Below are 16,717 nucleotides of genomic sequence, written 5' to 3'. Positions count from 1 at the left end.
TTGTTGTGATTTTTTGTTTTCAAATTCAGTTTGTTTTAATTAGTTTCAAAAGTGAGTTTGCTGGTTTGAATTAGATTTTATTTTTTGGGAAAATACTTAGTTTTAGTTTAGTTTTTATTCGTTTTAGTGTTAGTTTTAGTTTTTTTGTAATGGGGTATTTGTTGGGTGCGAGATTTAAAAAAGTCTGAATAAATGTTTCCTTTATTTCCATAAGTTTATTAACTCATAAAACCAAACAGATGAAATAGATTTCATATCAACCAAAAAGGTTTACGTATGAAAAAATGTTGACAAAGACGAAAACTAAGTACATTTTCACTATAATTTTAGTTTGTTTTGTAACCACACAATACAGTTTCAGTTAGTTATCTTTTTTTTTAAAATCCTCTCGTTTTTATTTTTATTTTAGATAACAAAAATGTTTTTTCAATTCTAGTTTTCATTATTTTATTAGTTTTCGTTAACTATAATAACCTTGGTGTGCTGCATGCTAATTGGCTCTGACACTGCTTAATGACACGAGCTTGACTCCTTAAGTACTGAAATTGTGTGTTGATGACAAGGCATTTTTAGATATTTGGAGGTAGGTTAGTGCCTAAAAGTTGGCTACCCAGCCCTACATCTACCACAATAACAAGCATTTTATTATAAGTTATGCTACTGAGTGCACTGAGTAATTGAAAGGTTAAAAATTAGTTAAGTTCAGTGCTATTTGTACACACATGTTTGTCCACTGTAGACATGATGGACAGTAAGGGCGTTTTCACACCTGAAAGTCCGAACCAAGGTCCGTGTTCTGTTACATTGTCTACATTTGGTCCTGATGGTTTTGGTTTCACACTGCAAAAGGAATAACGGACTTTACAAGACAATTCTACTTGACACGTCATCTCCCTGTGGACTTCCGCGGCTCATATTGTTTTGGTTGAGCTGGGTTGTTAGGCCGGCCGCCATCTGACATCAGTGTTACTTCCTTAACGTGTTTACACAAAACGAATCCAGCGAGCCACCTTTTACCTGTGCTAATACTTCTGCTGGTCTTTTCCTACCAGCAGCACCAGCTTAATGAGCTATACGTGAGAGTGCTTGGTATTCGCATGATGAGCCTCCCAATCATGAAAAACTGTATCGCCGTCGACAGGAGAGGAGGAGAAAACGGCTCGCAATCCTGCAATCCAACTTCCTGTACCGTAATTGGAGAAGAAAAAAACTTCCTGTCATTGATACGAAGGTCCGAACTATAAAAAAAGTTGTTTTCACACTGCAAAAGGTTCGGACCTTGGTTCGTTTGGTCCGGACCGAGACCACCTCTTTTGGTCGGACCAAACTTTGGTTCTTTGGTGCGGACTGTGGTCCGCGGCACCTTTCACACCTGGAATTTAGGTTTGGATCAAACTGAAAAGTCCTAAAGTCTGGACCAAAGAGATAGGTGTGAAATCGCCCTAACACTGAACCTGGTATTAAACCTGGTAGAAAACATCCATTGCTCAAATTATTCCCTTGTTTTTGGAAGTAATGAGTAATATTATTGTCGACTATCTTGTTGCCACCTGAAGCACATTTTCTTTCTGATCAGTTCAAACACAAACAGATCGATCAGTCAGCAGCATTTATGTGTATTGTTTGTGCTTTAAATGATGCCCACTTTCTCTAGATGCCATTGAACACACTCAGCAGTACTTACCACACGCTAAGGTTAATCCTGGATTGCACTTGTAGTCACTCAATGCAAATCAGGTAACAAGCTTTACAATAAACAACATTCATGGTGAAATATCATTCAACAGCAGAAATATAAAATTAGCAATAACGTCTTGATGATGTGTAAAAATGCCCCTTGGTGGGAGCAGAGTGTGGACTAACAGGGACCTTTCTCAAGGGCCTGCCATTGAGCAAGGCACTAGGCAGAAATAGAAGGTTTTTCCCTTTGGCATCTAGGCACCAGAGAGCATGCTCCTCAATATTATTTTGCTGAATTGTACTTTCCATTGATGATTTAAGGTTAGTGCTTGAGATATAAAAAGCTCTGACAGCGAGGAAATTGGAATGAGGTAGAAAATGGGCAGAGATAGGAAAGAAAAGTTGGTAGAATTATTAAAAAGAGAAGTAAAAATATACAGAAAAGTTCACAAGCTAACTCTACCTTAAGTTCTTTCAATACACACTTTGTTGGTTATGGGCACATTTTTCATCCACTGTTCAGCTCATTCCTGCACTTTCTTTCCCAAAAGCCTCATTTTCTGCATGAAGGCAGTTTTTTTATTTTCTCTTTAATATTATTATTTCTATCATATGACTAGGTTTTAATTATTGATGCATTAATGTGTCCATCTCTTGATTTTATTTACTTGTGCAGGTTACTTTTATCAATAAAAATACATAATTATTAGTTGATTTGTATTTTATATTAATAATCTGAATCTGCAAAGTAATTTAAGATGTCAGATGGATATAGTGGAGTAAAACCTGAGTAAAACGTATACAATTTCCCTCCCAATAACATGGTAAGACTCAAGTAGAGCAGCCCCAAACGTCTACTTAAGTATATTATTTGAGTGAATGTATTTAGTTATTTTCCAACACTGCTGATATCCCCCCTCAAATTGATTGACATGTGTTTTAATTAGGGCTGTCAGCGTTAACGCGTTAATCGAGATTAGATTAATGCAATCCATAACGCGTTCATTTTTTTTAATCGCATTTTAATCGCAAATCTTTTTGCTATTATTTATTTTTGAAGCAGAGTGACCTGATATATTGAATCTCTCAAAGTTAGCACTATGTAACTTTATTCCTCTTAATACTTGGAAGTTGTTTCCTGCCTCTAAGCCGTGGTTTCATGACCACACTGTTGTAGCATTTTGCTTAAGCTGTATTTTTGTATTTTTTATTTTGAAATAGACAAGTGGTACTTTATTTGAAAAACTGTATTAGAAGTAGACAGTGTATTAAGTTCGTCTACATGGCACTTTTTTGAAAGAAAATACAAAAGGTCAAAAAGGAAATTCTTTATTTGTGTTCATTTGATTCCCATTTAAGACACAATGGTAACAAATGATTTACATTATGGGCTTAAAACTGCCTTTAAATGCGAAATAACAGAATTTTAAAGATGTAATTCAAAACGCGATTAATCGCGATTTCAAAAATTAATCATTTGACAGCCCTAGTTTTAATATATAAAAAGCATATAGAAGTAACTTCAACATGATAAATAATTAGAGTAAGTTGATCCAAGTAAAAAACAACAGATCTCCAGCAAGTCCTTAAAATATCCTTAGTTAGTTACTTTCACAAATAAAACTGGTATTAGTAGAAGATTCAATTTAAGTTTAAATTCATAGTAGTGCCAGGGCAAAAGTATGTGTGTAAAGAAACTGTAGGATTCCTGCTTGAAAGAGTTAGATAAGAGGATGAGGTGTACCTTAGTGGTAGCTTGGCTCTGTGCTCCCGAGGCCTCACACAGAGAGAACGGCTCTACTAGAGACAGCTCCATGGATAGAGGCAGAGATGACACATTGTCCAAGATCAGCTTCTCATATTGTGGCTTTAGACTCTTTCCTGGCACCTGTAAGACACGTACATAATTCATTCAGCAACATAGAATACTTTTGAGGAACAGGAATCTTAAATGAAAGGCTTCCTGTTCCTGATTTTTATTTTGGTATCTGATATAATTAAACAGCCTTCACTTAACTTCATTCCTTAAATTATTCACATCACAGTTTCTATGAGATACATCACACAACTATATACTAAAATAATAATAAAGCTTTTAATAAAAAATATCCTGAAGGGATGATTTTTTTTTTTTTTTTACCAACCTTCTCTATGTAGAATTTCAGCTGCTTGGAGGAAATGCTGAGCATCGGAGCCACAAAGCAGCAGGTAACATCTACAGACATGATGAGCTCTTGACAGTTCTGGTGACCCGCAATGCCATGGCACACCAGACGCTCCTGTACAACCTGGGGAAGACAAGAAAATAGGAGATGTACATGTATAAGGCAGTAGTTCTCAACCTTTTTGAGTCGCGACCCCCAATTTAACATGCATGTTGTCCGCGACCCCCACTCACTGAACACAATCTCACACGCACAGTTCAGATCATCCAAAAAAGAAACAAAATGACCAAAAAAGACACAAATTGACCACAAAATGATCAAAAAAGACACAAAATGACCAAAAAAAGACACAAAATGACCAAAAAAAGACACAAATTGACCAAAAGACACAAAAGGACCAAAAAAAGAGACAAAATTACTAAAAAAAGACACAGAATGACCAAAAAAAGGAAACAAAATGACCAAAAAAGACACAAATTGACCACAAAATGATCAAAAAAAGACATAAAATGACCAAAAAAAGACACAAAATGACCAAAAAAAGACACAAAATGACAAAAAAAAAGACACAAAAGGACCAAAAAAAGACACAAATTGACCAAAAAAGACACAAAAGGACCAAAAAAAGACACAAAATGACTAAAAAAAGACAGAATGACCAAAAAAAGGAAACAAAATGACCAAAAAAGACACAAATTGACCACAAAATGATCAAAAATAGACATAAAATGACCTAAAAAGACACAAAATGAACAAAAAAATACATTAAGTGACCAAAAAGACTAAAACACATGAACACTTTAACACAGTGGAGACAAAGCTGACTTCCAAAATGATTTGGCGACCCCCAGAAATCATCTCGCGACCCCAATTGGGGTCCCGACCCCAAGGTTGAGAACAGCTGCCATAGAGGGTTAAATTACTTTTGGGGTCTGCAGTTAAGCCGTCTCACCTTGGGGGAGTCTGAAGATCCCGTCAGCACCATGTCAACAGAGCAGCCTGGGGAAAGCTCCACACGAGAAGGCCTGAGCCTGAACACCGGCTTCTCCCTGCCAGAGGAGGGCAAAGACCTACGAGCCGTACCATCCTTCTTCCTGGGATCAGAGATGGGCGGCAGGACGGTTCGACCAGAGAAGCTTCCCCCTTTTCGAGTTTTTGCGGAGATGGGGGACAGGGAAGTTCGGCCAGAGAAGCTTCCCCCCTTCCGAGTTTTAGTGGAGGGCAGGGAGCCGTCATTCCTCCAGTACATCCGCTGCATACACTGGCCGTGGTTGGTCAGCTTGAAGTGGTACTCACATGACCCATGGCTGGTAGAACATACAGAGAACAGCAAGGAGACGAGCCGACATTTTAATTTCTAAATACCTACAGTACAGGCCAAAAGTTTGGACACACTCATCTCATTCAATGCGTTTTTCTTTATTTTCATGACTATTTACATTGTAGATTCTCACTGAAGGCATCAAAACTATGAATGAACACATATGGAATTATGTACTTAACAAAAAAAGTGTGAAATAACTGAAAACATGTCTTGTATTTTAGATTCCTCAAAGTAACCACCCTTTGCTTACTAGAATATAAGACATGTTTTCAGTTATTTCACACTTTTTTGTTAAGTACATAATTCCACATGTGTTCATTAATAGTTTTGATGAATTTACAATGTCAATAGTCATGAAAATAAAGGAAACGCATTGAATGAGAAGGTGTGTCCAAACTTTTGGCCTGTACTGTATTATATTATCATTCCAACCTAACCCCACATGTCCAGTCTCATAGTAATGCATTTGTTTAAGAAATGTAGGTTATGGTTAACAACAAAAAATATAAAGAAAGAAAAAACAAATAAATAATAATAATAATTGTTATTATTATAATAATTAATAATAAGTAATTAATATTATAATAAATAATAATAATAATTATTATTATAATAAATAATAATAATAAGTATTATTATTATTATTAATAATAATAATAATAATATATAATTAATTAGTATTATTATAAATAATAATTAATTAATATTATTATAAATAATAATATGTATTATTATTATTATAAATAATAATAATAATAATAAGTATTAATATTATTATTATTAATAATAATAATAATTTAAATAATAATGTAAAAAAGAAGTAGACATAATATAAAAAGACAGTAAATCAAATGATTTAGGGAATTATAGTTTTCCTGTGACTTATCTTATGGATTCCATTATTATATGTTGTGTCATTATCATTAAGCCAATATTTGATGTGTGAGTGTGACTTCGTTCATTCTACCTGAAGTATGTGCCAAGGTCGAGGTTGGGAGCAAAAGGCCTGTCACTGACAATTGTGGTTCCCGTGCCTGTTGCAGAGAGAGCCACGGTGTGTGTTTGACTGTCCTGAATAGATACTTCCAGCTTGGCCTGGAAATGAAGCGAGTCCTTCAGGTGTGCCACTACTCTCAGCTCCAGCTGGGTCTGTGGTGGCACGCTCCCCTCACTGGGCTCAACCCGCCAAATGGACCTTCCACGGCTCTATAGGAAACAAACACAATCAGAGTTCCTTTATAGTCAGGATGCCTTCCTCTGCATCTGTAGGAGTGGCATATAGCTGACTGAAATGCGATACATGAAAATGTCTCTCTTGTGGGGCACTTTCCTTTAACTGTGCTGCACACACCATTGAGGCCTGCTATGGTAGACCTGGATATCATATAGCTGCATAATTACATCAATATTTCAGTGTAGCATATGATCCCAGACGTAAAAGTAGAGCAGTGGCTCCCCATCTGACACAAGCAAGATGAAATATCTCCCTACTATGATTATGATAAAGGCTGGAGGATGATATATAGATGTATAGTTATAGGTTGGGAGTGGATTACTGCTCCAAGCAAAGGAGTTCAAGTATCAGTATATTGTTCCTGTGTGAGAAAATGGAGATGGGACAGACAGAAGGATTGGAGCAGGCGTTGTACCAGACAGTTGTGGTGCAGAGGAAGCTGAGCCAGAAACCGAACCCCTCAATTTATCAGTCCATCTACCTTCCGGCCCTCACCCATGGTCGTTTGGGTAGTGACCAAAAGAATGAGGGTAAGGGATGCAAGCAGACAGAATGAGTTTTCTCTGTAGGGTGGCTAGGATTAGCCTTAGAGATAGCATGAAGAGTTTAGAGCCGCTGCTACACGGCATCAAAGGGGCCTGCTGAGTTGGTGAAGCATCTGATTAGTCACGTCCAACTGGTCAGAGGACCAGTGAGGAGACCAAGAACAAGTTGGAGAGATTATATAGCTCATCCAGTGTAGGATCACCTCAAGGTTCCACAGGAAGAGCTGAAAATCTTGCTGGGGAGAGGGGCGTCTGGCATACCTTGTTTGGCCTGCTGGATGGATGGATGGATGGATGGATGGATGGATGGACGATGTTGTGATGAAGGAGTATACTATCGGCCTGTTTCCACTACCGGGCAGTACCCGAAATGAGGCGGGTCTCACTCGCCGAAACGCCCCTAATTTGAATATGAGCCGTCCGGAGTGGGACTTTGTTAGTCCCTGTTGAAGAGCAGGGTGTTTTTACTCCCCTGAAAACAGCCTGGTTACTGATTGGATAGATCGCTCAGTGGGATGTGACGTGGGACTGTACAGGACAACAACTAACGCCATTTGTAAAAGCCGGAAAAGCAGTGTTCCCAACTTAACGACTTTGTTGCTAAATTTAGCGACTTTTCAGACCCCCTTAGCGAATCCTTTACAAGAAAGCGACTGGAGACAAATTCAGCGACTCCTTCTTACTTGTCTTAACGAGCCGCTAACGAGCCGGAGGACGGCTATTTAAGAAGAGCCGCCGCGAGCGGCAGTTAGCTACAGTTAGCTCTGTAGCAGTACAGTGTGTAGGCCTATGTGCTGCTGCTGTAGGAGGTGTTCACTTAGCGATCTCTGTTTGTTTACAACAAGCACCGGACACTCTGTGCACAGTTGATGTTGATAATTCACAATCACTATGTTTATGATCAGCAGAGACTCTGTGTTTAATTAGCCATGCTGCTTTCAGCTGCTGACGTTGTGCACAGTTAGCGACAGCGAAAACCAAACGTCACTTCCGGAGTCTCATAAATCCCTCTGTGGGCTAACTTGCAGTCGAAACACGCAGAGTGAACGGACTTTTGAGAGGGTGTGGCCTGAGACTTTCCCCCCCTCCTCCCCCCAGTCGAAACATGGCTTATGTAAAAGCCTTCACACATGGATAGTTTAAAAATGTTATCTGTTTCGCCTCTACACTCTCTTTGATGTGAGCATAAAAAAGAGACTGCCGCAGGACAAACTCAATAGTCATTCTATTTCCCAGCTGTCGATTGTTCAATTGCATTTATTTGAATAAAGTCCAAAGCATGTAATGAGAAAACAGATGTAAATCTAATGTTCATCTCCAGTCCTTCAACAAAGCCCTTCACTGTGCGCACTGCACTGTATATATATATCTGACCAAGCAATGGTCTGGATCACAATCAATGTTCTATACAGCAACTGTGTTGATGAATGGCTGGAACATAAACCTTTAATTGGGATTTTGAGAACGGGCTTCCTACAGATGCAGTGAAGCTTGGGCACTCTCAATGCCTATACGACACGGCAGATTGTTCATCAATATAAAAGAATGTCTTAACTCAAATTCTGCAATTGACATTTGTGTTGCTGTACTGAAGCAGAGACTGTAACAATCATACTGAACAAATTAAATGTGAAATTTTAGTTTGATGTCTTTGTTGAAAGATACTATGTTGCAGAAAATTCCTGCAGAAAAAGAGCCGTTTGAAATAGGATGCCTCACACAGGCACTCGACCAGTAAGTGACTTTAGGAGTCATAGATCACTTTCTCAGCGTTTGGACGAGCGGGTGAAGTAGCCAGTGAAAGCGAACTTGGTGTGGGTCGATGCAAGGGTGATCACTGTAAAGGGATGGGTGGAGTCAGAAGAGGAGAAGGAGCAGGGGGTTGACTCCCCAGAGAGAGGAGCAAGACGACTGGAATCTCAATAATCACATCAAACCTGCTGCATCCCACAGCTTGATTAGCATTGATTGCTTTTGAATGCAGCACAAGTCAGAAGGGCTTAGGATCCAAATCGGCGCTGTATGCTGTCCAGATATCAAGGCACATAAAACTGCATAAATCCTGCATTGGCTCTGAAATTACTACTGTGGCCTTTTTTCAACAAAATCAATATATTGTAACCTGAATCTCATGTTTCAGGTTGCCACAAAAAAGACTGAAATAACATCCTTTTTCAACATAGAGTGCAGGAAATGTTTTTTTCCTCCATTGTCCACGTCATGGATATATGTAATGCAGTTTCTATTTTTAGCTCTGTATCTCATCATATTCTGACAACAGAAAAGAACAAAAACTACAGAAAAAAATCTGTTAGTACATACGGAAACAAGGTTGGACACTATTCTTCACTTTACACAATCTGGTCTTAATATCACTGACACAGTATAGAATAATCAATGAAAAGCGAAGTTGGATTAGGTATAGGGTCCTGGTTAGTTTCTCACAGACACCTAGATGACAGGAAAGTGTTGATATCTTCCGCAATATCCCTGCAATCTTCAGTCATCAGTTCTATTTAAGTGGCTCCCTGCCAGCTATTGAGCGAGATGTAATGTAATTCAAGGAGAATCTGCATCGATTGATGCTTGAGAGTGCAGAGGGAAACTCCTTCCCTCAACACTGCCTCAGAGGAGAGGACAGGGTCACACAGCAGCACTTACACCGGGGTTGCCATTGTGTGTGTGTGTGTGTGTGTGTTTGTGTGTGTGTGTGTGTGTGTGTGTTTGTGTGTTTGTGTGTGTGTCGTGTCTATGCCAGCAGCTCAGGAAGTACTGAGTCATTGCTCCTGATAGAGTGACAAGATGATGCAAAGCAAGAGAAGGCCTTTCAGAAGGCAAGTGAGATCTCAGATCCTGGTAAAGTTTCTTTTACTCTGACTATGATAAATAACGAACCTGGTCTCACAGAAATCCGTGAAATAGCCACGGATTTCGCTTAACTCAAAATCTGTGGAATAGCCACGGAATCGCTCAAATTTCCGTGAAACTGACACGGATTTCGCTACAATGCAAGTTAAAGACATATTACATATTAAGTCATATCCCGTGGCCATCCCATTGATATTTTTTCCTATTGGTTTGTTCCAAGTCACGTGACTTTCAAGGTCCCGGCGGTCAGAACAAAAAACATGGCGGACAGTTCTCTCATTTTTAGTGAAAAAATTAATATTTTGACTTAGTTTCTGCATAAAAATGGATTTTGATCACATTTCTAGCGAGAAATATATGTTTTATTTTCTAAATATTCACTCAGTGAATGTACGTAATCACTTTGTGGTGAAGATCTCGCGAGAAAAATATGACTGTCATTAACTTGCATTGTAGCGAAATCCGTGTCAGTTTCACGGAAATTTGAGCGATTCCGTGGCTATTCCACGGATTTTGAGTTAAGCGAAATCTGTGGCTATTTCACGGATTTCTGTGAGACCATGTTGTAAATAACATAAGGGGAAGGTACATTTTCATCTTAAAGGTGGAGTCTACATTTCCAAACTAATGCAGTCTTTTTGTAAAATGCAGAATTTCCTCAAGGCCCAGTAGCTGTCTATTCTGTGTGTGCACTGAAAAAAATCTGGTGTTTGCACACAGCTTTGTCTCTATGAATGGGACACACTGTTCCGGCTACTCTCCATCTTCCACATTCACACCCATGAGGAAAAGAGCTATACTGTAATAGTAATAAAACATGATTAACATCAGAGATATTACCTTGCCAACTTGGTATACGTATTACCATTTTAAGCATTTGTGATACCTAGAAAAGCCAACATTTCCTGAAGAAAATGTAAATTTGTTTGTACTAAAAACGTATTCCAAAAAAAAAAAGGAAGCCCTGAACTTGATTTGTAAGAGTTGAAAAAAGTTGAAGAATCATTTGGGGTCTAAGTTATAAAAGCAGTTGAAGTGTCACTTGAGGTGTAAGGTATCAAAACGAATGAACGGTCATTTGAAAAGTAAAAGATGAAAGCTGAATGATGTTGACATTGGTGAAATGGAGACTACAGATTTTGTGGACGCTAGAAACGGGAAGACAGTACAAGTTGAGCATTGACAAAATGTCACCATCTGATTTTCAAGTGAAAATCACTTAATCTCTACTTAAATTGAACTGACAACTAATTATTTCAAGAGTGAACCAAGCATTGAACCTATTAACTCATTAATCACATATTGAATTAGACTGAAAATAATTAGTCACAAGAACAGGAGAAGAGAGACAGAAGGTTTGCACAAGAAATCTAGAACTGAGTGGTTAGACAGCTCAACAAGTATGTATGATATCCATCAAATTCACCATTAAAACTATTTCATTACTGTTTGCTCCAAGACTGCAAGATAGTATCTGACTGACGGCATGTAAAGTTACCTTGATCCTCCCAATCTTGACGTATGTAATTAAGTGTTTGATTTGCTTATCTACTTTTGCCCCTGAATGCCTGTTTAATAGCACTACCGTATTTTCCGGACTATAAGTCGCTCCGGAGTACAAGTCGCACCAGCCATAAAATGCATAATAAAGAAGGAAAAAACATATATAAGTCGCACTGGAGTATAAGTCGCATTTTTGGGGGAAATTTATTTGATAAAATCCAACACCAAGAACAGACATGTCATCTTGAAAGGCAATTTAAAAATAAAAATAGAATAGAGGCAACAACAGGCTGAATAATTGTACGGTATGCTTACGTTACATGACACAACTGAGAACGTGCCTGGTATGTTAACATAACATATTAAGAGTTATTCAGATAACTATAGCATAAATAACATGCTAAGAAGTTTACCAAACCATCCGTGTCACTCCAAATAACTAAAATCCAATGAAATCTTCATCCTCGGTGTCACTTTTAAACAACTCCGCTAACTCCGGAGGTAGAAGATGCGGCGCTTCTTCTTCTTCGTCGCTTACATCAGACTCATCCTCATACTCGGCCTAGAGCGCCCTCTTGCGGTTTAGTGTGAAAATAACATGTGAAATGATATACCGGTAATAATGTGTTAATAATTTCACACATAAGTCGCTCCAGAGTATAAGTCACACCCCCGGCCAAACTATGAAAAAAACTGCGACTTATAGTCCGGAAAATACGGTAATATGTGAGCTCAGCTGTGCTTTCTGTGTGGGTGTGTTTGTACCATGCGAGCAGTAAAGTGGGCTGGAATAGGGGACAGGTTTGACAGCTGCAGGGCTCTAGTAATGTCTGTTAGAACTGGGATTGTTCCAAAGTCCAGCTGTGGGCTCTCAACATGAACTGTCGGTCCCTGCCCAATACATGACAAGACCACCTCCTGGAACAGAACACAACAAAACAGATGCAGATTAGAGGACAGTAGATGATACATACTTTCCTATATGGCATTTACTGTATACTGTATGTCTGAATTTAGACAAGAAATATATACACTACTGGTCAAAAGTTTTATAACACACCAACTTTTCCAGAATTTAATTGAAAATGATGCAGTTTAATGTCTCAGTGTACTCTGAAATTAATGCACATTTGCAACATTTAAAATTCTTTATTGACAATGATAGTGTTTTGAAAGTAAAAAAAAAGATTCAAAATCACATTTTATGTTGGACTAAAGGACTAAAAAAAGACACAAAATGACAAAAAAAAGACACAAAATGACAAAAAAGACACAAAAAAAGACACAAAATGACTTAAAAAAGACACAAAATGACCAAAAAAGACACAAAATGACTAAAAAAAGACACAAAATTACCAAAAAAAGACACAAAATGACTTACAAAGACATGAAAAGAATTCAAAAATGGACAAAATAGCCCAAGACTCCATAGAGTTAAGTTGTTAACCCATTTCTTGTTCCCTGAAAAAGGCCTTCTTGTATAATTCTGAAATGTACATTATTTTTTAGTTTTGGTTAAGCTTACCTTTTTTTATTTACCTCTGGCAGTTCACCACTTACCTTTGTACCCTTTCAAGCTGTTCATTTGACTTGAACTGCTTGAATTTCAATAAAAAAATGGAAAAATTGGGGTGTTCTAAAACTTTTGACCGGTAGTGTATATTCAGATGTTCACTCTCAGGAGCACACACACACACACACACACAGACTTCCACTGACCAGGGGTGGCTGGATGCTGCCGAACACAGCAATGCGTAGAGTGTGCTGCTGCCTTCCAACAGCCTTAGCTATCAGAAACACAGGAAGCTCTTGTGAACTTTGAGGAAGGATCACTCCTCTGGGTGAGGAACTCCCAAAAAGCAGTGACGGACTCTCCTCATATTCCTGAAAAAGATGACACAGACAGAAAATATGTTAAGTAATGAAAGCAAAGAGACCCAACATCTATTGTACATATAGATTCTCAACAAAGAGATAAATGGTTTTGGGAGAAATCTACTTCCTTTTGTCATAGCACAAGTGGACAGCTGACAGACAGTGATTTAAAAGTCGGCCATTTTTACCAGTATTCTCACTTTCATGGAGCTATTAAAGCTGGAGAGTGAAACTTTCATCTCCCCCCTCTGGCAGTGAGAGTCACTTCTATGGTAATTACACTGTGGACAAAGGTTTCTCCACCCTTCCTGCCTGACAAGGTTTTGGACTTACAGTACCGCAGACTGATATCCTGAGTAACCAATCAGAGAGCCAGAATAAGTAGCTAAGCTGTCAAGAACTGCAGTGAGTGAGCAAGTTGGGTTGACCAAACTGCTCAAGTACAGCAGGAAAATTGCTGCTCAATGTGACATAGTGTCCGAAATGTGTCACATGATGGCATGAAGCCCAAAAAGATCAAGTTAGTGCAGGACTAAACTGGAAGTTAGCTGGCTGGGTGGTAGTCTATGCCAGTAGTTCTCAACCTTTTTGAGTGGCGACCCCCAATTTAACATGCATGTTGTCCGTGACCCCCGCTCACTGAACAGAATCTCACACGCACAGTTCAGATCACCCAAAAAAGAAACAAAATGACCAAAAAAAGACACAAAATTACAAAAAAATACCCAAAATGACCAAAAAAGGAAACAAAATGCCCAAAAAGACACAAAATGACTTAAAAAAAGACACAAAATGACCAAAAAAGACACAAAATGACCAAAAAAGGACACAAAATCACTAAAAAAAGACCCAAAATGACCAAAAAAGGAAACAAAATGCCCAAAAAGACACAAAATGACTTAAAAAAAGACACAAAATGACCAAAAAAGACACAAAATGACCAAAAAAGGACACAAAATCACTAAAAAAAGACTCAAAATGACCAAAAAAGGAAACAAAATGCCCAAAAAGACACAAAATGACTTAAAAAAAGACACAAAATGACCAAAAAAGACACAAAATGACCAAAAAAGGACACAAAATTACTAAAAAAGACACAAAATGACCAAAAAAGGGAAAAAAATGCCCAAAAAGACACAAAATGACTTAAAAAAAGACACAAAATGACCAAAAAAAAGACACAAAATGACCAAAAAGACAAAAACACTTTAACACAGTGGAGACAGAGCTGACTTCCAAAATGATTTGGCGACCCCCAGAAATCATCTCGTGACCCCAACTGGGGTCGGGACCCCAAGGTTGAGAATAGCTGGTCTATGCTGCATATGCTTTATGGATCCCACAATACAAAATCCAGGTAATGTTACACACAGAAATCAAACATTTTTTACTTCATGCACCACTGAGAAACCTTCATCATTTTCAGAAAATGTACTACTTGTACTGGTACAAACAAGCTGTATTGGCAGTGCATTAAGCTGATACTCCAGCTTCTAGTCAGCCACTGATCATTTTGACTCTATTTATAATCTTAATTCATTTTGTCTCAAACATGTTCAGTCAAAATTGCATATAGTTGCATACATTAAAGCAATACTTCAACATTTTGGGAAATACATTTATGTACATTAAGCATTATTCCCGAGGAGAGCCAGGAGGCGGTTAGCTTAGATTATCACACAGTCAGATGGGCATTGAAGCAGATTTTTCTCGCTGTAATTATTCCCTTTGTTCATACTCCCCATTGGAAGATTCATTTCTAATGCACTTTCAATGTAAGTGATGTGGGTCAACCTGTACACTCCTTGTTCCAAAGCAAAAATATATTTTACAGTTCAGCAAAAAGATAATACGATAAGATAGGCTTTAGCAATCTGACATCAAATCAAGTTGATATGGTCAAAGGTTACTACTTTAACAATAAATGTATAAAGACATGTTAATTAGTTATCTTTAGAGGTGCTCATAAGGAGACTTTTGGACACACCCAGGGTGGCTGTTCTCTGTGTTTCCAGTCTTCATACTAAGCTAAGATAACCAGTGTTAAAATAATTGATGATTTTCTATATTGGTAAATGATTTTATGCTTGATTTCTGCTTCTCTGTTTGACTCCCTGGTGTCTGTCCCTGTGTCTGTCTCTGTGCGTGACGCAGGGCACCATCAAAGGTCAAACCTTGAGTGTAACATCTCTCTCTATGCATTTATATTAAATCAGACAATATGATTTTGATACAATTATTATGTTTGTGTGTTAATTTTGGTTTAGAAACTTTGACTACATATATTTCATTGTCTGTTCCATATTTTTTATACTTTTAGAATCTATGTGAGACAGTGAAAATCCTTTGGCTCTGACAGACATGATATCTCTGTAAGACATAACAAGGCAGGAGGTTTTTGTTGAATGTTCTGGAGAAGAAGCCAGGTCAGGATGGCCTTGTCCGGGGCAGCAAGATCGTATGTCCAGGTGGCATGACGTGTCGTTTTGTATTGATTAGTGGACATGCCACTCAACTCCTGACACAGGCTGTTGTCATCTCAAAACTTGACTACTGTAATGCCCTCCTGACAGGCCTGCCAGCCTGCTCAGTAAAACCGCTTCAGATGATCCAGAACGCGGCGGCGCGTCTGGTCTACAACCAGCCAAAAAGGTCACATGTCACTCCGCTGCTCATTGAGCTCCACTGGCTACCTGTTGCAGCCCGCATCAAATTCAAATCTCTAATGCTGGCCTACAAAGTTGTCTCCGGTACTGCTCCTACCTACCTGAACGCCCTGATTCAGACATATGCTACCTCACGACCGCTGCGCTCTTCCAATGAACGGCGCCTGGCTCTGCCCCCCGTTGGTCCAAGGCAATCCAGACTCTTTGCACTTCTTGTTCCCCGCTGGTGGAACACACTACCAGTTCCTACCAGAGCAGGGGCGTCCCTCTCTACCTTTAAAAAACTCCTGAAGACCCAGCTCTTCAGAGAGCATCTTCTCTCCTAGACCACATGATAAGTCTACTCCTCAAAGAATTGTCACTAGCACTAATAGCTCTTATTGCACTATACCTTGATTGTTTGCTTTTTACTCTTCCTGTAAGTCGCTTTGGATAAAAGCGTCTGCTAAATGACTAAATGTAAATGTAAATGTAAATGATTAAAACTGGTGAATCAGCGATCAAGAAGGCGCAACTTCCTGGAGGAAATCGACCAGCATGTTGTGTAAACAAATGTTAGTATTTTAATGGGTTCAGGGAGAGAGACGTGGTTCAGACTTCAAGAACTGAAACCCGTCTGTTTGTATTCAGGGACATGAGTTTTTGAACCCGGAGAATCTCTGTAAAGTGCACATTTTTTGACGTATTGTAATAAACTTTTGTTAAACTGAGAACTTGGACGTCTCCAGCTCTTCATTTCCCATCAACGAACTGCGCAGAAAAATGGTGAGGTTTTTTCCTGTTGGTGACAGATTATTAAATTTTCAAGGATTCCTCATGCAATTTTTCTAACACCAGCTGCTGTCTGTAGTTTCATC

At 38.6% G+C, this 16,717-nt stretch overlaps 1 protein-coding gene across 1 annotated transcript in view; it reads right to left on the bottom strand.

Annotated features, from left to right (window-relative positions):
- The window catches only part of hydin (HYDIN axonemal central pair apparatus protein), a 163,501-nt gene that overhangs the window by 98,936 nt on the left and 47,848 nt on the right, over positions 1 to 16,717 (bottom strand). Inside the window, exons 17-22 of the mRNA XM_059334390.1 lie at positions 13,039 to 13,203; positions 12,085 to 12,237; positions 6,137 to 6,375; positions 4,798 to 5,152; positions 3,825 to 3,968; positions 3,425 to 3,568 (exon numbers count right to left, since the gene is read on the bottom strand). Of these exons, the coding sequence (XP_059190373.1) occupies positions 3,425 to 3,568; positions 3,825 to 3,968; positions 4,798 to 5,152; positions 6,137 to 6,375; positions 12,085 to 12,237; positions 13,039 to 13,203 (1,200 nt within the window). The remainder of the gene's footprint in view (positions 1 to 3,424; positions 3,569 to 3,824; positions 3,969 to 4,797; positions 5,153 to 6,136; positions 6,376 to 12,084; positions 12,238 to 13,038; positions 13,204 to 16,717) is intronic.

Source organism: Centropristis striata, chromosome 6 (assembly GCF_030273125.1).
Source record: "Centropristis striata isolate RG_2023a ecotype Rhode Island chromosome 6, C.striata_1.0, whole genome shotgun sequence".
Lineage (NCBI taxonomy): Eukaryota > Metazoa > Chordata > Actinopteri > Perciformes > Serranidae > Centropristis > Centropristis striata.
This window is presented reverse-complemented; position numbering and strand designations above follow the sequence as displayed.